Below are 21821 nucleotides of genomic sequence, written 5' to 3'. Positions count from 1 at the left end.
TTTCATAATTTCTTATAGTATGTCAGAAAATTAAAACAAAATAAGGCAAAGTAATTCCAGCTGCCTAAACACAATTAACAAAAGTGGAGAAAGTACAAATGAAACCCTATCATTCTTCAAATCAATAATTAACATATACATGTAAATGGAGGTTCACAATTATCAGGCATATTGCATAGCAAAAAACAGCAGTAAAAAACCCTATGTTTTAAGACAGTTGGCCTGTAATTTTAATGCCATGTGGCTATCTGATTAACTGATTCTTCTTCATGACAAACAATCCCTCTGTAAATACAAGATTAATTTAACTATAGATGTCTGAGTGCTGTACTTCATAATCAGAAGAACAGTTCAGTATTACACTTCCAAGCTTTGCATTTCTTCTTTGCGTGACTTTGTGTACTCTATGTTTCTCTCAGGGCTCACCATGTGTCAGTTCATTAGGGACAAAAGGTAGATAAGCTATTCAAGCAGGAAACAAACAAACAAACAAAAAACATTCTTATTGGTTCAGAAAATGTCCAAAAGTACCACCGCCTAAAAATGTGTTCTCATGTCTCCCGTTTCTGACTGTCTGAGTGTATAGTAAAGGCAGTAATAAGTACCAGAGGACAGTTGTGGATCCATGTATGAGGAATGGCAACTGACTTGTGCCCATTACTGAAGCAGCACCCTCCTTGGCTGTCAAATAGTGACCATTGTCCATGGCAGAAGAGGATAAATGTACAAAGCAGTCAAATATGTGCTAACATGAACACAACAAACGTACCTGACATTACACACAGTATTCTTTGACCTATCACAGGCGCCACATTTCTCTTGAACAAACCCATTTCTTTCTCTCAAGGATTCAAATGGCAAAGTAATATAAACAACAACAAAAATGACAAATGAAGCCTTAAAAAATGGTTCAGTAACTGAAAGTTAATAACCCCTGTGCTGAAACCCCACATAGACAGATGGCAAAACATTTTGGTAGTTTTCATACCTAGTAATTGTTCAGTTCTTGACATAAATGATTAATAACAGACACAAAAAAAAAAAAAAAAAAAAAAAAAAAACATCCAGCAAGGGGAAAGAAGGAACATCGCACAGGTCAACATCGGAGACCAAACGGCATCAATGAATGACGATTGTCTGGCTTACCTGTATCTGTGGTCATAAAACAGAGAAATACCAAAACGCCTATATGCATTCCTCTCCTTTACTATTCTTTGTTCAGGTGCAAGGATAACCAGGTGGATATTCACAATGGCATGGTCCTCTCCAGATGCAGAGAGGTTTACTGTAGTGTTGAGAAATCGCTAGGAAGAGCAGAGGAACGCTCCTTGTTAGTGTTGAGTCAAAGTCAATGGATTCACTTGGGGAAAAGCTGAGCTAAAAATACATGCTTTGTTACTTCATATGAGTGGTGCTGTAGGATGCAGTTACATACTAAGAAAAACTGAGGAAGCCCTCAAGAATTGACGTAGTGAAGTAAAAACGGGAACGAACCGCATTGGGCATTTGAAGTCCAAATTCAGATGATAATTCCCCCCCCAACAGGCTCTGTTATATAAAGGTTACAACTGGCTCTTCTTGTTTGATCAAATAAAATAAAAATATTTGTTCATCCCGTTTCCACCATCTCTCTCGTATCTAAAACTCATCAAGTCATTAGGAAGAACCTCTTTCTTCCCCTCCTCCGCCATCTTTTTCTTCTTGTCAAAATCCCATGTTTGCGACCAGTCGCTGTCATTGGAGGACATATACAGTTCAGTCAGGCTGGAGAAACTGGGGAGGGTGTGGGGGGCAGTTGGAGGTGACTCAGTCTGGATATGACTTGCAGGATGCAGGGAGAGAGTTGAATTAAGAGTCAGGATAGGGGGTTGACTCAAGATTGCATGGGGGTGACACAGGATGACACAGGGACTGTCAGGCTGGGAAAAGGGAGAGGGGGGGTGACTCATGGGTTAGAGGGATGGTCGGGTGAGGCGTTCTTTGGTGATATGGCTAGGATGCTTTCTGCTTCCTCGTACATCTACAGTAGGAAAGAGAAAGTAAATAAATGGTTGAGTAAATGGTTGCGTAACAGAGTGTTCAACTTTCAGAGAAAGTCATTACTTTCAGAGAGAGAAGTTAAATGAACGCTCAATAAGAATGATATGCTTTCCTGTGTTGCCAGGAATGTGTGTGTGGTGCGTTTACCGGTATGAATGGCACGTCTTGGAAGAGCTCCTGGATGAAGCGACGTGAGGGAAGGCGGAACATGCAGTGAGCCAGCAGATAGGACACCTCAGAGTAAAGACAGATGTCATCAAATGCATAGGGGAACTTCTCCTTTATCCTGCCAAGACAACACACACACGCAAAATAACCTCCTGAGAGAATGACGGATACACAACACGCAAACAAGTGGTCTGATATGTACTTGGGAGGAGCAGATTTGAGTGAGTGCAGCAGCTTTGTGCCAAGACATGGCAAACCACGAAAACAACTCAGACACACCCGTTGTAACTGCTTTTGCTAATGCAGTTAATGGTCTAAAGATCTTTGTGTGAAAGTGTGTGGTGTGTGTGTGTGTGTGTGTGTGTGTGTGTGTGTGTGTGTGTATGTGTGTGTGAGTGTGTGTGTGTGTGTGTGTATGTGTGTGTGAGTGTGTGAGTGTGTGTGTGTATGTGTGTGTGTGTGTGTGTGTGTGTGTGTGTGTGTGTGTGTGTGTGTGTGAGTGTGTGTCTGTGTGTGTGTGTGTGTCTGTGTGTGTCTCTTACGTTAGCAAACTGGTCTCGTGGCCCTTGGTCCCCACAGAGGAGCTGAGGTTGACTACCAGACGGAGGACCTCCTTCCTCAGGAGAACCCTGCCGGCTGGAGCATCCTCTGGGATGGACTTCACCCCTGAGAGGGCAGAGAGAACACTCCTGAGCAAGGTGTTAACCCCACAACTACTTTGCAAAACCAAACTATGTGCTTGATACTGCTTCCCACATGTGAAAAAAAAAATAGGGTTAGGGTTAAATTAAAAACTTTACCCAAAACCAGTTCAGTGCTGCGTGTGCTTCCTACGGAGCCCTGGGACACAGCATCGCTGCATCCTGACACCCCTGACAGTGTGGTTTGGGCCATGGTCTCTATATGGTTCTGTACAGGTGGACTGCACCACTCTGTGAAAGGAGAGTCCTCAGTCAAGTCTGAGGGAGAAAGGTGAGAGGGTTGGTTGAAACCAGACAAGGATACCTATTTGTATATGATTTTCATTACCAATTACCATTACCAATTGCTTTCTTGATAAATGTAGCTTTGACCAAAAATGTGGTTACTGTGCTTGCCCTGCCTACTGATACTTGACTGAAATAAAAAAATAAGAGGAAAAAGCATCACACTGAACATAGTGCATCTAGCTCTGCTGTGTTTGTGAGGCTCCTGCTGACCTGGGCTACTGTTGTGAGAGTGGATGCCCAGCACGGAGAGGCCAGTGCAGTAGAGACAGTTGTCATCACTGTGTTCCTGTAGGCCGGTCTCCTCTGAGCCCAGGAGCTTCTGCTGCTCGGCCCGGCTCACCCCCATCAGCTCGGTGATGCTGAGCTGGGAGCGCAGGACACCGTGCCTAGAGCCGTCACTGGGGCCTGAGAACGAGAGAGGTAGAAGAGAGAGGGAACACACATACACATGAAGAAGCCAGAAGGCAGAGCCAAGAGTTCAGTTCTGTACTGTATACATCTATCTACATATATCTACTGCTGTTTCCCTACCATCCACCGAGTCTCCAGAGAAGAATTTGGCAGATTTGTCCTCAGAGGGCGGGCTGGTCCTCTTCTGGAAATATGGCGTTTCTTTTATCTAAGAACAAAACCCCCAACATCACAGTGGTCAGGAGACATGGCCCTCAGAGTGCTATGAAAACAAGGAGATGGAGACCGTCGTAACACAACAAGTGCACCTGGAACATGTTGTTGATGTCGACCGGCAGCGAGAGGCCGATGTAGTCGTCCGAACTGCCGTAGGTGGCGCTGGACACCATCGAACGCACGGACGAGGAGCGCTGCAGAGAGGTCTGGCTGATGGGGCTCAGGAGGTCCTCCTTATCCAGGGAGGCAAAACTCAGAGCCTTCAGGAACCTGGCGGACAGGACATGTAGTAGACATGGAGGGAGGGAGGAGAGAGAGAGAGAGAGAGAGAGAGAGAGAGAGAGAGAGAGAGAGAGAGAGAGAGAGAGAGAGAGAGAGAGAGAGAGAGAGAGAGAGAGAGAGAGAGAAAGAGTGGTGAGTTTTGATTTTATAAACCTAGTCATCAGTCAGCCACTTGAGTCAGTCCCTAAGCAGTCTTGGCAGCATTGCAAGTAAAGACCTCTACACTACAGGCCAAATACCTCTACACTACAGGCCAATGTAAATACCTCTACACTACAGGCCAATGCAACACCCGTCATCTACACAGTGAATGTCCAAGCCGGTTTGAATGCAGTCGGGAGGAAGAGGGGATGTGTCCGTCACACCTCACTTAAACCTGACAAACCAAAAGACAGGCAAGATAACACATTTTTACATTTACATTTTAACCGTTTAGCAGACACTTTTTTTTATTCCAAAGCGATTTACAATTAGAGATTACAGGGACAGTCTCCCTGGAGTAATTTAGGGCTAAGTGCCATACTCAACCTCACACTAGTGGGAGGTGTTCCCTAGGTGGGATTTGAACTAATGACCTTCTGATCACTACTCCAATTCACTATCCACTAGGCCACCACTAACACCATTGCAGGTCGGGAGAGGAGAGCCACAGGGCGGACTATCGGCTATGTTCCTTTGGTGTACAGAAAGTACAAACAGAAGAGGAGGAACTAGTCATCTCCTACTGTCGCTGAGAACCTGGTGGGTTCACGCCACTTCTAATCAATGATGACAGCAGGGGTCAGACCAGGTGTCAGACGGGGGCACAGTGGAGATGATGCCGAAGGAGAGGAAAGGGAGGTTGCAAGCACCTCTACAATACAAAACCAGGGCTTTCCTAATGACGGAGAGGGAGAGGGAGAGGGGCAGGGGAGCCTATTAAGATGTCCACGCACCGTGGGAGCAGGGCTCTCATAGGGCTTTCACACCGGCAGTTCCGAACGCCGGTTCGCGTTCGCGTTCGGAAACCTCCGAACGTTGGCGCTGTCTGGCGAACGATACACTGGTATGAACGCGGGCTCGTTCGCCAGACAGCGCCAACGTTCGGAGGTTTCCGAACGCGAACGCGAACCGGCGTTCGGAACTGCCGGTGTGAAAGCCCTATCACTGGCGTGCCGCGGGGCCTGCCCAAACAGCCAAACCTCTTTACTGAACACCTGAGGAGGAAGACCGTCAGAAACAGCATTACTGCCCCTAGGGAAGAGGTGGGGGTGCTGGGGTCTACAGGGATATGGTCTGCTCAGTGGGGCTGCTTGTCTATTTTGAAACTGGGGAAAGAAGCGATGTATCGGGGTATGGGTCGGGGTGGTGGTGGTGGTTGGGGGGGGTCACTCTCTCTACCATGAATACAGAGTAAGTTATAGTACCTCCCACTTCATTTCATGATCCAGGGAGAGCACATCTTATCCCAAAGGGTACACAAACCCAAAACAAATGCATGAAGAACACACTGGTAAAAATGCATAGTGCACAGCACACAGAAATAACACATTACAACTTTTCACAATAAAACATACATACTGTATACTATAGGCCTAGTGAGTCAAGAATTTAAAGAAAGGAGTTAAGAAGAGCAGCAGTCTGATGCATAACGAGAGTGGATCTTCATTATCCTACTAGTGAGGAGGGGAGGATCATATTTGGAAGTTGACCTCATGTCTAAGTCTAGTCCTACTCCTATGACTCACACTTGTGGTAAATTCCTTTTAAAACCGGGTATGTCAACATCTGTTTCAGAAAAGTTTCAGAAATAGAGACCCATTGCATGATATCCAAAGCCCAAAAAGAGACCCAATGGGTGAAGAAACTTGACCGCATACAAGAGAGGAAGTCAGTGGAGCAACAGAGACAAGTCAAATGATTCCTAGAACTGTTGGTGGTAGTCACCATGGGTTTTACTGTAAAAGTAGTGGAGACTCAAAGGGTGTACTTGAGTGCATGTGGATGAGGAGGGAGTGGAGGGGTGTGTATGAGTGTGAGTGTCTGTGTGTGTGTGTATGAGTGTGAGTGTGTGTGTGTGTGTGTGTGTGTGTGTGTGTGTGTGAGTGCGTGCATGCACGCGTGAGTGAGATTTTATGGCCAGGGAAGGGCCCAGTGGTTTCTGTGAGTGGAAAAGTGTTTGTTGTTGTTGGTGCATTCTGGTGTGAGTGAGTGAGTTACCTCCGTGGAGTGAGTCTGGAGTCCAGGCTGCCTGTCTTCATGGTGATGGCGTCTGCGAAGAGCACGTCTTTGGCTGGGGAGGCCAGGGCCTCGCTGTGGGACAAGGAGGGGTGGATGCGCTGCTGCTGCAGCCGCTTGAGAGTGGCGTACCCCAGGGCGTCGCGCTGACTTCCGTACGACTCGCGGGAGCTGGCGTACTTCAGCGTGGCGTAGCCCAGCGCGTCCCGGGAGTTGGAGTACATGAGGCCGTAGTCGGTCAGGCTGCTCAGGGTGGTCGCCGAGGGCGACTTGAGGGACTGGGCGCGGCGAGGTAGGGTGTGGGAGGACCCGGGGGGGACCAGAGAGGCCGAGCTGGACTTGGAGACGGAGAGGTGGGCGGTGTGGGCCTGCGGGGTGAGGGAGTGCAGGGCCTGGATGGTCTGGGCGCTGATCACAGTGTTGAGGCTGACACAGTCCGTGTCTATGGTGGAGGGCAGGGTCTCCCTGGAGGGGCTGGAGCTCATGGAGCTGATGCCGCTGGTGGTGGTGTCCGTGTTGAAGCTCTGACTGCGGCTCTTAAACGGGGCCCCTCCCCCTCCTCCTGCCGGCCCGTCTCCCGCCAATCGCTCGCGACTACTCTGCTCTCGTTGGCTCTCCCCCCCCGCGCCAGACTCTCCTCCTCCCCCTACCGTGGGTCTGGGCGGCTTACCCTCTCCGTCTCCATCCCCCTCTCCCACGCTGGGGGCACTCCCTCGGTTCTCGGAGGCTTTGCTGCCCACGAACGAAGTCTCCAGGCTGACCGAGGGGCTCTTAGGCAGGTGCTGCCCGTCGTTGTAAACGGGGAAGACGTCCGCCGGGCCGAAGGTGTACGTGGAGGGTTCGGTGACGGTGCGTTTCCGTCCCGGTTTCCCCTCCACCCCGCCTCCGTGGGCCCTGGTGCCACCCTTGAGGTCGTTGGAGCTGCGGAGCTTCTTCCCGGAGAGCGAGAGGGAGTGGAGGAGGCGGTTGCGGAAGCGGCTGGAGGCCAGGAGGGTGAAGGGGCTGCGGTCCTTCAGGAGCTTGGGCCTCATGTACAGAGGAGGCTCCTCGGACAGGTCACAGCCTTCCAGCCTCTCATCATCCAGGATGTACAGACCTGGAAAAGCCCCGATACAGTGGACTTAGTATACACTTATGAGCAGCACCGGTGTGACTGTGGGTACAGAACAGGTTGACTGCTAATTGTACATTTGTAACTTCCACAGCACCCAAGCCGTGGAACACCCTTCCACCAGCCATCCGACGCTCTGATACTTTCAATACATTCAAGACCAGACTCAAGACCCATCTATTCAGACTCCCCTTCCTACAGCATGGGTCCTGAGTAACACTATTCCCTATAGTTGCCTGAGTTCTTCCACAATTTTTTTATCTTGACTAAGATGTTATCTTTTTATCTTGAGTCTGAGCTTTTAAATTAAATCTATTATTATTATTATTATTATTATTAGTAGTATTAGTAGTAGTAGTAGTCATGGGAACGGGGACAGGAGTCTTACTGGGCTGCGTTGAGTCACTCTCACTGTTGTGCCTAGAGCTGGTGGACTCGGAGGTGAGGCTGAGTGTGCTGGGGACCGAGGAGAGCAGGGTGGGGGGGTGGGGCTGCGGCTCCACGTCGTCGGGCACCACGGGCCACAGGGTGCGGCGGCTGTGCCTCACTGCGTCCCAGCCGTGCTGCTTCAGCGTATCACAGCCCTGCCTGGTCTTGGAGATCAGCCCCAGCACGTACAGACACGTCCTACACACACATAGCAGCACAGAGATATCAGAGAAAGATTCATGGAAACACGTATCAGAGTGGAGAGAGAGCTCAGGTGAGAGAGATCAGGTTCAGACTCTTACCCTCTGATGGACAGGACCTCACAGTGCTGGGCCAGAGCCACAATGTCAGGGATCACCCCCTCCTCCTGGAGCAGGTTCAGCCCCCAATTTGACGACCCGATATTACCCTGGAAACATACACAGATGACAACCACAAATGTTCACTTTATACTGTATTGAAAACTATTGAGATCAATGACAACATTATGGAATGCCTATTGAGAGTCATATTCAGAACAGAGCCTTATAGGGACACAGTGTTGGCTTGACTAGTTCTACCACATCAGAGGTGGAGGTAACACACACACGTCCCCTTGGTACTGACCAATGCCCAAAGTGCTGCCTTCAGGTGTTTGATGCCCTCCCATTTGTCCAGCATTGGAGAGCGAACAGTGTAGCTCAGGTCAGGAACCACATTCTGAGAGTGGTAGAGTAGAGAGGGAGAGGGAGAGGAAGAGGGTCAGAGAGAGAGAGAGAGCGAGAGAATAAGGGAGACAGAGACATAAAGGCATATTATGTTTAAACGTGTTAGTAATTTCAAGACCAGACTCAAGACCCATCTGTTCAGACTCGCCTTCCTACAGCATGGCACGGGTCCTGAGTCACTATTCCCTATAGTTGCCTGAGCTCTTCCACCATTTTTTATCTTGACTACGATTTTATCTTTATCTTTTTTTTTTTTTTTTTTATACAGTGTCCTCGAGTCTGAGAAAGGCGCTTTTTATATGAAATCTATTATTATTATTAGTAGTAGTAGTAGTAGTAGTAGTAGTAGCAGTAGCAGTAGCAGTAGTAGTAGTAGTAGTAGTAGTAGTAGTAGTAGTAGTAGTAGTAGTAGTATTATTATTACATGGCTGTTGGATAGTGGCTATTAGAAAGTCATCACACCCCTTCACTTTTTCCACATTTTGTTATAGTCTATTTTGTTATAGACTCAATTTAAAATTGATTAAATAATAAAAAAATTGGCATGCAAATGTATTAAAATTGAAACACAGAAATAACTAATGTGCATACGTCTTCATACCCTTTGCTATGACAGTCCTAAAATTAGCTAAATGCTAAAATGTCATCAACAAATCACTCAATAAGTTAATCTTATGCAAGGATAATAGTTATTGTAATCAATGTATGTATTGGAATCAATATCTTTATTTTTATAGGGTTTCTGCATAGGAATCAATTACACACTGTGTGGATCAGGTTGTCATTATAAATTGAGCAAATGGAGAGGAACAAAACTGATCAGGAATGTGACCCTGAGGCCTGGGGAGACTTCAAAAAGTCTCTCATTTAACAAAAATCTACAAAGTTGAATGGTGGAAAGGAAAAAGCACAGTCGATGGGACAACATCATCTCAGTCACTCTCCAAAATTGGTCTATAACCAAGTGGCCAAAAATAATCTGTTAATGGAAAAATAATCTCTCATCTCCATAATTGTGTTTGCAATAATGAATTCAAGTGATACAGCAAAGAAAGTGGCTGGAAATGTGTTTATTTGGTTTTACTACAAAGCATTAAGTTAAGTGCAAATGCAGTGCAGTTTCTGCACCATCTCTCGTGTGAAGAATAGTGGTAGCTGCATCAGGTTATGGGTATATTTGTCATTGGCCGGGACTGAGGAGTTTGTCAGGAACAAGACAATTATACAATTTGCTGAGTTGGTAGTGACATCCTAATCTACACAGTGTATAATTGATTCCTAAATCAGAGACCCTATAAAAACGAATATATTGATTCCAAAATTACATAAACTTTTATCCTTTCATTAAGATGAACTCTTAGCAAAGGGTATGAAGACTTATGCACATGAGGTATTTGTATTTAAATTGCAATACATTTCCTGAACTTTGTCATTATGGGGTAATGTGTGTGGATTGATGCCAAATGTTATTTATTTAACCTTCCTCTTCTGTTTGTTTCATTTTCCAACTTTGCTACTTTCGGTCAAAATTGACCGGTGTGTTTTGCACAGTGATATCTCTGGAACCCCTTATCCAATTGTGATGGTTGACATCTCATTTGAACAGTCAAAGCAAGTAGAATCAAGGGGTGGCAGACAGAATGACACCAGGGGTTAATTTCATATTATAATTTTGCAGCAAGTTCAAAGATAGTGTTTACTGTACATTACTGTATATTATAAAATTGCCTGCCATGTAGGCTGTGTGTACTGGAGATGGAAATTATGTATTTAGTGTTGTAGCTGAGATTCTTCCCGTTCCATTGTTGTATGGGATGTATTTTTTTTATTTTATTTTTATTACCCATTCATTTCCTATGACGGTCAATTCTGACCGGAAACATCATAGGTGTGACACGGTTCAATAAATCCCCCAAAATGCAATGCAGTTCAATGCAATCAAGTGTATATGCTCAGGGGCCTAGGGTGGAGGATAACATAAGGTCTTGAGGCAATGGGATGAAAAACACAATATTTATGATTACAAACAAAGTCATTCGGTCAGATTTGAACGTCAACAGAAGAGGAAGGTTAATCAATTTTAAATTGAGTCTATAACACAACAAAATGTGGAAAAGCTGAAGGGGTGTGATGACTTTCTATACATTACTATAGCCACTGTAGCTACAGCATCTGCACGTACCTGGACTTCCAGTAGGTGGCAGCCTGTCTTATCATGGACAAGTTGGCCATAGAGGTGCACAGGAAGATAAACATTTGGCCTCTGTAACCTGCCACATGAACAAATAGTGGGGGAGAGGAAACATACATTTTAATTCAGTTACTGAATGTTATTTTAGTTCTTGTTTACAAAATAAATGTATCCAACACCGTGGCTACATCTTGACTGTCCCTCCTAAAGACCTATTCACCCCGACTACTGTACAGTTCCTGTACTTTTAATTAAAAAAGCATTAATTAATTAAAATAAAATAAAAACTCCTTCCTTTTTCTAGTATTGTGACTGTCTATGGCCCCTAGTCCTAGCATAGATTATTTTATTTTTTATTTTTTTATGATGGTGACTGTTGTATAGATGATTCACTTATTTTAGACAAACTGTACTTGTTGTAATTCGCTTTGGATAAAAGCGACTGCTAAATGTCAAAAATGTAATGTAAATGTAAGGTCTAAACCCCATAAGCATAAGCTAATGAGGAGAGCCAGGTTTCTAGGCACTGGGCAGGGCTCTGACCTTTGGTTGCTGCGGCGTACATAGTTGTCTCCATCTACAGGCTTGCGGTATGTGGTGAGGGCCTCATTCAGCTGCTCCTCAATCATGTCCACATACTTAAGGTTGTACTCCTGTAGGGAGATATGGTATAACAGACTGATCACAGACTGATGTCAAAGTCTGGGTGTGTTGGGCGACAGCATGGCCTGATTGTGTCCTAGTTCAAGGTACCTTCTGCCATTTCTCTAGCTGCTTGGTGACGTAACCTCTCTCGTTGAGGTAGGAGAAGCCCTTTGGAATGGACAGGAACCTGGAGACAAGAACACCAGGGGTCAGGGACATGTGGCGAATACAGACACCTCGAAGACCCCCTGCCTGAACATAACTGGAAACGTCCCTGGTGTTCTTACCGTAGCAGCAGCAGGACCCCCTTGTCTCCCAGGTGTGTGAGAGCCGGCTTCATCTGGATGAGCGCATGGAGGTTTGCCTGGAGGACAAGACCACCACACAGATAGCCACGTCAGCAAACACACAGCTGATAGGACGACACGACACGGACGGGAAGGCGAGGCTCAGCAGAGCTCCGGGGACAACAGAACGACGTGACACACACACACGACCGCACTCCTCCTCGTCCCTCACCTTGTCCTCGCAGGCCTCGTCCAGGATGTCCAGCGCCTCCATAGAGATGGTCTTGTTGCGGTCGTGGAGCTGGGTGACGAGGAGCTCGATGCCCCAGTTACTGAAGAACTCCACGTTGGCACGCAGAAGCACCCGCATGTGTTTAGTGGCGTACAGCCTGCAGTTCTGTATGGAGCGGACCAAGGGGCGTATGAGAACAAACCTGCCACTACCTGCTCCACCTCAGTCAAAACATAGCATGGCTCAAATGAATGCTCAGTGAACCAAATCCGCCATCTAAAAAAAAAAACCTGTCCTATCTGTTTTTTTTCCATCAGTGTTAGCTGTTGGTTTCCTTACATCGGTGGCAGCAGTGAGGATCTTGGACAGGATGACCCGGGCCAGCCCGTCTCGGCTGTAATCCAGTGTGGACACAGTGAGCTTCAGCAGGTGGTCCTGATTCTTCAGAGTACACACGTTCAACAGGCTACGAGAGCACACGAGAGGACAGAGGGAGAACGCACTGCTTAAGTACCAAATGGACCTCAAATACAATCATTAAAAGTGAGGATGAAAGTGGATTATGGAAGAAAAAAAGACAAAAAAGAGGAAAAGTGAAATGGGTGTCTGTCTTATTGGTCTTAACCCCCTATAGCCATTGCAGACATTTTTCTAGATGGAACAGCCTCCAAGGCCTTGGGGGATCTCACATGTAAGAGAAGCGGTTTGAAAAGGGGTTAGGGGTAGAGACTGACCATTGGAAGACACTGCACTTCTCCAGCATCTTTACCCCGTGCGGATGGGCGGAGAGCGTGCCTAGGAACAGGAAGTAGTGCTGACTTAGAGTGGTGAGCAGGCCGTTGCTCTGGAGACTGCGGTCAGGTTTGAGCCCAGAGGAGGAGGAGAGCCACTGAACTATGTCCTTCACCAGGTCCTCCAGGTACGTCTGCCCGTCCTGACAGGGAGGGGGGAGGGACATTGTGTGAGTCGAGACAGCTCAGACTGAAATTGTAGAAAAGGGTTTTTATCACTTGTCATTCAAGAGAGCTCATTTCGATTTCACGTATTCATACATTTCTGCTTATGTACGTCAATGTCTGTAGTGCACAAGTGTTTGTCTGCATGTGAAACCCCTCCTCACCTCCTCAGACTCCAGGAGGAACTCGATGAAGGAGCAGCCCACCGATGTGAGCTGCCTGGCCTTGCTGTGGTCCAGCTCCAGGCTGGCGTACAGCTTACTGCTGGGCTTGTAGAAGAACAGTAGCCGCCGCACGAACCTGGGGAACCACACACAGACCGCAGCAACAGTCACACAGGCGGAAGACTGGGACCAACCACCAAAGAGCATATTATTTCACCCTAATGAACCTTTCGAAACCATTGTGTTCCAATTCTAGTCGATGAGCTAAGAATCCCACAGGTGGAGAAGGAAGAAATTAAAGTTGCACTTACTTATGCATCTGCTCATCTTTACTGCTACGTAGGTTTACATTGGGCCACTACAGAAGGAGAAGAAAAAAAAGAAAAATTAAAAAGAACGGATGATGTTATGAAGCCGATATAACGAACGCTAAGGTATATAGAACAACTGACACTGAATGGAATGAACACATGAACAACACCTCCCACTGAGAATACCAGGACCAATCACCTTCAGTATGGTTGCGATGAGGATCCAGTTCCAGTCTAGATTCTCCTTATGGTTTAGGATGTGGCTGTCTCTCAGGTTCATCATGAGAGTGTCCTCCGTGTCCTGTGGTCAGTGTAAACAGGCCTGTGTTACCATCAGCAGCAACAGGGAGTAGCTCTACTAACACTTGGGCATCACGGTATATAATGACGTACCTTAATGACATAGATATCTCTCTGTGGTCTAAAGTGCTGGTCTCTACAGTAGTGTGAAGCCGCGGCTTTGCGGACGATGTGGTCCAGATAGAGGCTGTAGGGTTTGGGTCCTCTCTTCTTCTTCTCGTGAAACCGCTTCAGGTAGTTGACCGCCGCACTCGCCCGTCTAAAAAAAAGGATGACAGTTATATAACCGTTATCGACATACAGTATTACATGACTTTGTTCATAGGACTACTGTGCTCTATGGTCGCCAAGTAGCTGCCACGCACAATCTTTTCTCCTGGGCGATGTCGAAGGAGGCAGCCATGTTGATGAGTGTGGGCAGACAGTGTAGGTGGTGGCTGTGGCTATGAGGGAGGATGGTGTTGGCCTGGAGGAAAACACAAATAAACAGTCAACTAACCATTGCCTGGCATAAACAATCATTTCAGAGTATGAGTATTTAGAGCACATCCTCCTCTGGTCCAGGTCATTGACCACAGATGACTCATAACGTAAATAGAACACGGGGTTACCATGTGGAGGAGTTCTCCCAGTAGAATGGTGGCTCGTACAGAGAGGTTGTCGTCACTGCTGGTGATCACCTCAACCAGACCCTGTGCAGAGCGACAGTAGCGAAAGGGGGGGGGGTCAAGACTAAAACTTGTGACTTTAAAAGGCCATGTGTTTATGTGTGTATCATTCACCTAATAGAACTGACATTTACTTATATCTAGCAGCACTGTTTGGGCTGAACATGAAACATATGGTACTGGATGACTGTACCTCTAGTAGCCCACTCTTGATGAAGGCAGACAGTACCAAAGCAAGGTAGTTGTCCATTAGATCAGGCCTGAAGAGACAGATTAAACACATCGTAATTTAAACCAAAAATCCTCATCGTTCACTGAGTGAAGTAGATCCAGTGATGGTTCTTACCTGGACCGAGCTCGATGTGGAAGAATAACTTTAGCTTCAGAAGCCACAAAGCCATCTGATAATCGCCAACTGTCCTGGAACCTACTGGGGTCTACATGGGGAACAGAGAACACTTTACTAAGTAAAAAAAAGTCAGTGAGATATACGGAATAGTAGAAGAAAAAAAACACAGTAAGAGAAAAGCAAATCTCAAATGAAAGAAACAAACAAAAACAAAAACTGCCTTTCCTTTACCCACCTACACTGATAAGTGCTTCAATGAAGTCTGTCGTCGGAACAGGCACAGGGAGCCGGAAGATATCATACATGACCTCTAACAAGCCTTTCTGTGGGAGAGACATACAAGGTCCATCAACACTGACTACAGACACCACAACTGATATGGACACTTGGCTACGCCATCACAGAAGGCAGAACATGTTCCATTGGGTGAGGCTGTTGTCGATGTTCAATAGCACAAATGTAAAGCAATCTTGAACCCTAAGAAGAGGACACAGTACGTCCTCGACTCTATTATCACATACTGGCTTCATATACTGTGTACCTACCCTTACTTCCATATTTGGTATACAGAGCAGGCCAATGAGGGACTGGATTCCAGAGTTGCCTGTCTTGCACAGGTTAATGATGCCTGGTGTCAAAAGGCAGGGAGAGACAGACATATGTTCATACCGCTCATGCTACAGTCATTACACACCACAGTGGTACGCGGGTATACTGCATACACACAGAGTCCTTTGAAACATTACAAACTCTACATGTTTGCCATTAAAATGTTCACCACTTATTGTGTACTCTAGGCTGCAGTATAAAGAGATAGTAGAGATTCTCAAGAATGGTTTACCTGACCAGGAGCGAAAGGAAGCCACTATGGACATCTTACTGGCTAGGAATCGAGACTCCCTGTCCTCCCTAAAGTCAATATGAAAAATGCAAGATTGAGAAGAAAACAAAAAAGACTATAAATGCTATATCAGATTGAAACGGCATGCTTCAGACACACACACAAAACTCACTTGAGCTGCCCCTCCGCTGTGTCTGCGTTGTGTCTGTAGTGGAAGTCAGTGTAAGGGGCCAAGATTTGCTGGGAGAAAGAGAGATGTATTTCGTATCAGATAGACTATACAATGTATAGGAAGAAAATAATCGCCCATTCCTATGTGACCCGAGTGTGCATAGCCTACTCTTGTGTGGTGTTTGTGTTGCTAATACCTCCAGCTCCACGTCGCAGCGCACATACTGCCGTGTGTGGGGGTGGTTGAGGAGGTGTAGGATGGTAGTGATGAGGGCTTCGTTGATACGGCTCAGCTGACAGTCCAGCACGTTCTTCAGTATGGTGCTGAGACCGCCCCTCTGGGCCACCACCACGGGATTCTTCAGGGCTGCAGGTGAGGAGGAGCGCACAGGTTTTTTACCTTGACAGCATGATTTTTACCCAGCATTTCTTCACAGCATCCATGACTACAGAGAACGTCACAGGTGGACACATGGATGTGTGTGCTCTGCTCTGTCACTCACCTAGTTCACAGACGATGGCGATACAGGCACGCACCATGCGGTCCCGCTCCTGCAGCCCATCGTTTCCCACGGCGATGAGGGAGTTGGTGACAGACGAGGGGAAGAGCAGTGCATTCACAGTGATCATCTGTAGGGGGCAGCAAAGAGCAGTCCGCTCAGTGAGAGTCATGCACGCACGCACCCGCACACACACAGAGCAGTGAGATGTTTACCAAGTAATGCACACATATGCGTTGTGAAGCTCACACCTCAGGGTGTTGGGTTGCTGGGAAAATGAATTCCTAATTAGTTAGTTAGTTAGTTAGTTATGTCTTACCTTTCGCACCAACCTGAGGGCCTGTGTCCGCTCCACCTCGTTACTTTGCTGGATGTCTATGCACCTGCAAAAGGACAGAGTTGAAAGTTTAGAGGAGTCAAGTAAGTGTATCTCTCTCTCTCTGAGAAATAATCCTGCCAAAACTCATACTAGCACTCACCTGGAGATCAGGTAGTCCACCTGAAGCCGTAAAACCTTCTGGAGAATACTGCTATCTCTGATCAGGTAGCGTAAAGCCCGCAGGCCTGCCGCTCGCACCTCCTTAGCCTCATTCAGCAGCGCTAAGCGGAGGCTGAGACAATGACGAAGAGGGGGTTGGAGTAGTAGAGAGAGAAAAATACAGGTTGAGATAGGGAGATAATCAATCACTGCAGACTGCACTTGAATTGAGCACAAAACATAAAAGAATCAATACAGAGAGTAGAACTGCTCATACAGTACTATAACAGAGATGCTCAGTTGTATCAAGACCCACCATATGATGATCTCTTCATATGTAAATCCAAGCTTCTCTTCTGAGTGGCCTACATTGCAGAGAAGCTGGAAAAGACAAGCATGCCCAGATGAACACAAGCAAATAATAAACACAGGTGTAGATACTTGGTGTCTGCTGGGATGGTTCCCACAAACCTTTATAAAGTTGTTCAGGTGGCCTAATTTGCGCATGTTGGAGACTCCTTGTTGCTTGGCCACATTCTGAAGGATTTCACGTAGGTTGTCTACGGGCTCTGAAATCATACATGATGAACAGTCGATACATAAGACGTCTCAGCTTTTACATGGTGTATTCACTCTCCACACACACACTGGTCATAACGGTTTCAACTGAACTGGAAGTTTGTGTTGTAAAAGACTAGCCTTTCAACTTATTCAGGGGCATCAGCTGGATTCATTCTGTTAGAAAACACGTGTTTGTGGCTGTGTTAAGGTTAGACCAGCATGAGCGTGAGAAAGTCTCATTAGTTTGACCAGCATACTAAACTGACCTAAACTGGAAACAGAAACATTTGGGATAAGGGCAGGCCTAAATAAAGGTAGCCCCACCGGAAGAACTGTTTGCTACTGCACACAGTCAGGTGTGCAACAAAAGTGCCACAGGCTACGGATCCACTGTGGGACAATGATCTTAAAGCATATGTTAAGATCACTGTCCCAGTAGGGCTCCAGTGACAACCCAACAAATTGTACTGTACAATGTTAGTGCAACAAAACTGCTTGGGATTGGCTCGGAAGCAGACAGCTCACTCAAATTCACTCAACTCAAATACTCAGAAGCAAGAACCACGGCACACCATTCTACATTATCCATTATATTCTTAAGTCACCGTTTAGTTTGTTTTTGTTTTGTAAAATTCAATGTTCAGACTTCAGAGTAACGTCACACTTGATCCGAAACAAATCTTTTGGGTCTGCACAATCAAATGTTTTCAAACAAACTGAAACAAAATGAACTTAATGCAGTCTGAATACAGCCTCATCACATTTGACCAACCTGCTATATATCTAATCCTCATTCTCAAAATCCTGAATAGGCCTATATCTGCATTAAGTAAGCTGAAGCTATTCTGGGCATCAGACAAATTAGGCATGCTACCGCAGCTCTGGGATAACTATGGCATATCACAGGGACCGAATGTCTCGGTAATGGGGACACTTAAAATACCTTCTAATTCAGCTATAGCTTTGAGTTATGTATAGTACTTTGCGGTCTTTGTCAAACAGAAAGGCAGTTTAGGCTATGCAAATACTGTCTACAATTTCATCATGAATGCCCACTGTCTGCTGATAGATCATCTGTTTGTTGATCACAAGGCCTGCCACTGTACGTGGGCATTTCATTGTTCTTGTCGATGGAGGAATAGATTGTAATAGGACTGAAAGGACAATCTTCCTACTGCGGCTGATTTGATTGCTTGCACCCTTTTGGCATCTCATAATAAACTTGATACTTGATTTCTCTGGCTACAAAAATGACCAAACCACTCAAATCAACATCAAAGCCGATCACTGAGGAAGACGTTTCAGGGAAAGGCAGGGAGATGTGAAAAGCAAACTAGCACATGAGCTTCACCCAGATATTGGTCCCTAAACCCAGTGATGTTGCATAGCATCCTATCCTACTGCGTGTGTCTTTGGGAAGATGCTGATCTGCTGTCAAACAAACCAGTCAATGACATCGAAACATCTATCTTGCTTGTTATCTCTAGCTAACATCTAGTATCTCACAACCACTGTTATACAGCACAGTTTTAAGAGGCATCAAACCAGTAATTGGGGTTTAATTTATCAAAAGTGTGGTCGCTATGTGCTGTCCTACACCAGCGACTGTGGCGAGGACGACGACTTCTCCTTCTACACCTACACCTACCACCTGTACTGGTGGGAGTTCAACCTGCACAGACGTCTCAAACCGGTGACCACACCTTCTACAATCTACCTGGACTGACTGTCACACATCAACCCACTAAACCGTCCAGCCACATACTTTAGAGCTCAATAGAAGATGCCTCTCTCACGCTGAGGAGGACTTTGTGGTGCTATGTGGTCCTCAGTTGGTAGAGCATGGCGCTAACAATGCTTAAGTTGGTTTATTCTTGTTTTATTATGTAGTTTATGTTACTGCTATTCTGTGCTATTGTTATTTTATTGATTACTATTGTTCTATTTTAATTGTTATGCTGTATGGATATGTTAAAGCACTTTGAGCTGCAACATTTGCAGGAAAAGTGCTATACAAATAAAGGTTATTATTATTATTATTATTAAAAGATTATCCCAATTACACCCTCCTTCCCTTGGTTAGGTTTCTCTGATTTCAAGGTTGTAAATAATATTTTGTGTAATATTTTGTGTGATCCAGCCTAAAAATCACTCTTTGCTTTCATTCATTCATCAACAGGGGAGCTCATCAAACAACTGACCTAGCAATATATTCTATATAGCCTATAGGACTGTTTACATTACTGCAACAAGCAGTGAGTTACCCACTAGTAGGCTACTAACAGCTAACACAACAGTAGTAGAGGGTCAGGCAGTATACATTAATGATTTCTATAGATCGAACCAGCTTGTTTACATGCACAACAACAACAACAATAACAACAACAACAACAACAACAACAACAAACCATAAGGTTCGTAGTAGTGTAACGTAAGCTAAAAAAACGAAGACGAATCAAAACATCTAACTTACTTGATACCCCTAGCTCACATCTAGTATCTCACAACCACTGTTATTCAATACAATTTTAAGAGGCATCATCAATTAGCTTAATGACAGTCAACCCACCCAGGCAACACAGCAACGCAACACGCTCGCTACAGTTTGGGCTAGTACTACTGGCTTATCTAATATAATACCATGGGAAACCATGTTCGCCTGAAATGTTTTGGCAATAGGCCGCAATACTAGGCCACCACAGACATTGTGCATGTATGAATACAGTGATCCCAACAATAACATCGCAGCATCCTACAGTAGCAAGAATCAGATGATGGGATGTAATGCTGCTGACGTCCGATCTGATTCACAACCCACCTCTGGAGAGATCGAGTGGCACGTTTTCCTCCCCGCTGTCATTCCGACCTGTCAAAATAGGCAGCATCAACAATGTTAGCGTGGAGACAGCGACTTGTCGTGCACAATCAAAGTTCAGCTCCGTGTTTCGGAGGGCTGTGCTAGCCTCTCTGGTTCAGGTGAAAACATGATCAGCCTCACCTCGCATCCGAACGCTCCGGCTCGGACGGCCTCGGATGCTGACCGCCATGTTTCCACAATCATTCAACACCGTCTGGACCAGGATCAACAGGGACTATCGCGAGACATACCGTCTCGTCCACTTCTCTCATTCAAAGAATCTCTGATTCAGCCCACTTCTATCAAATGCATGAATGTTTGCATAGAAGGCAATAACATAACAGACGTATTTAACAGTTGACTATCAAGACCGTTATGTCTGGATGATAATTGATTGGTGAGGTGGAATATTATTATTATTATTCATCAGAACTAACATTCGTCTCGAAAATAACTATATATATTATTATTTTTACTTTAAATTGTTATTCTCATTTTCTTTTATCAAGTGCAGTCAAACAATATGTCACAACATATTGATGTTACATAAAGGTGTCACGGGTAAGTCGCAAAAGAATAACAGTCCATGAATATCTTTCTTAAAAATAAATGAAAATAACTATTTTAATCACGTGAAATGACAATCGTGTGGTCCTCATCGTGTCCCGTTGCCTTTGCCTGACAAGTCTTGTCTATTATGTTTTCCGTGGAAATGTTTTCCACTGCTTCTACACTGGATGGCGCCGTGCCAAGGAGCTTTCTCACTCTCACTTTTCTGGGTTCTTTTGGACAAACCAAAGTCAAGAAGAAGACGAGGTGGTCTTTCCTGTCACTTCCTTTATTTCCCCCCCCAGCCAATCAGCAGAAGACCAGTGCCACGATAGGTACAGGATTTTCCCACCCTACAAGAGTTTCCCACTTTTTCGGTTCCGGTCATAGGTCCTGCCCTTTCCGGCCATAGGTAGCGCTATGATTCGCTGACGACGATTACTTACGACCACCCCTCCACCTCTGAAGGCGGGTGATAAAGCGGGAGGTTTAAATAGTCCCGCTTTCATACACTGAACTTTTTTTCGCTGCTTTTATCATCAATACATTCAACGGACTACAGTCGATCTGCATCAGGGGGGAAATGTCACGCGAAAGGTAGACTAACTTTGAGGTTAACAAGATGTAATTGTTAGGATGTTGGTGGTGAAATTGATTGCTTGGTGTATCTTTTGTTGGATAGGAGGACATGTGCTACTGTTGCTTGCAATGAATGAATGCACATAATGTATATTCTTTTTTTGTTGTTGCACAATTCTAGTGCACAAGAAACTATTTGCTTTATGTACTAAACTACTGTAATACGAACTGTACCAAATGGTAGCTGGCTGTATAAGTATCATATTACTAGGTATTATTACTAGATAACAATCGAAACCGCCTAAAAAATTGCCTATTTCCAGGGTCTTGACTTTGTCCGTGCAACAGTTAACACCTGAAATGACGAGAGTGCTTGAATATAGTTAGTTAAGAATATACTTGCATAAGATTATTTTAGTGCATTTAAATAGTTTAAAGAATGATTCTAGACTGTGATCGGGCGCGACTTTTGAGGTTGCCTGCCAGCTAGCTAGCGTCATCCAACCAACACTAATAATGGCGGGCACCGCTAGGAAGATAACAGGAGTATTTGCAGCCTGCTTATCTCATATGATCATTGATTTCCCGGGTAATAATGTATATGTGTATACA

At 45.5% G+C, this 21821-nt stretch overlaps 1 protein-coding gene across 1 annotated transcript; it reads right to left on the bottom strand.

Annotated features, from left to right (window-relative positions):
- Positions 1-1683: 1683 nt before the first annotated feature.
- LOC308156863 (rapamycin-insensitive companion of mTOR-like) lies at positions 1684-20271 on the bottom strand (the record flags this gene model as incomplete). Its single annotated transcript, XM_080530310.1, has 38 exons — positions 1684-2020; positions 2188-2326; positions 2751-2874; positions 3009-3167; positions 3408-3602; positions 3729-3816; positions 3917-4094; positions 6306-7419; positions 7823-8061; positions 8166-8272; positions 8470-8562; positions 10753-10840; positions 11305-11414; positions 11515-11593; positions 11694-11770; positions 11926-12090; positions 12265-12391; positions 12660-12859; positions 13046-13181; positions 13357-13403; positions 13556-13657; positions 13750-13915; positions 14022-14122; positions 14268-14348; positions 14518-14584; positions 14671-14761; positions 14909-14996; positions 15219-15301; positions 15515-15582; positions 15687-15754; positions 15883-16052; positions 16189-16315; positions 16505-16568; positions 16665-16796; positions 16980-17044; positions 17135-17232; positions 20043-20090; positions 20223-20271. 38 exons carry the CDS (start codon positions 20269-20271, stop codon positions 1946-1948), a joined length of 5208 nt encoding a protein of 1735 aa, XP_080386436.1. The 3' UTR covers positions 1684-1945.
- Between the last annotated feature and the right edge of the window lie 1550 nt (positions 20272-21821).

This window comes from Nansenia antarctica (genome assembly GCF_963989245.1).
Source record: "Nansenia antarctica genome assembly, chromosome: 4".
Taxonomy (NCBI): Eukaryota; Metazoa; Chordata; class Actinopteri; order Argentiniformes; family Microstomatidae; genus Nansenia; species Nansenia antarctica.
This window is presented reverse-complemented; position numbering and strand designations above follow the sequence as displayed.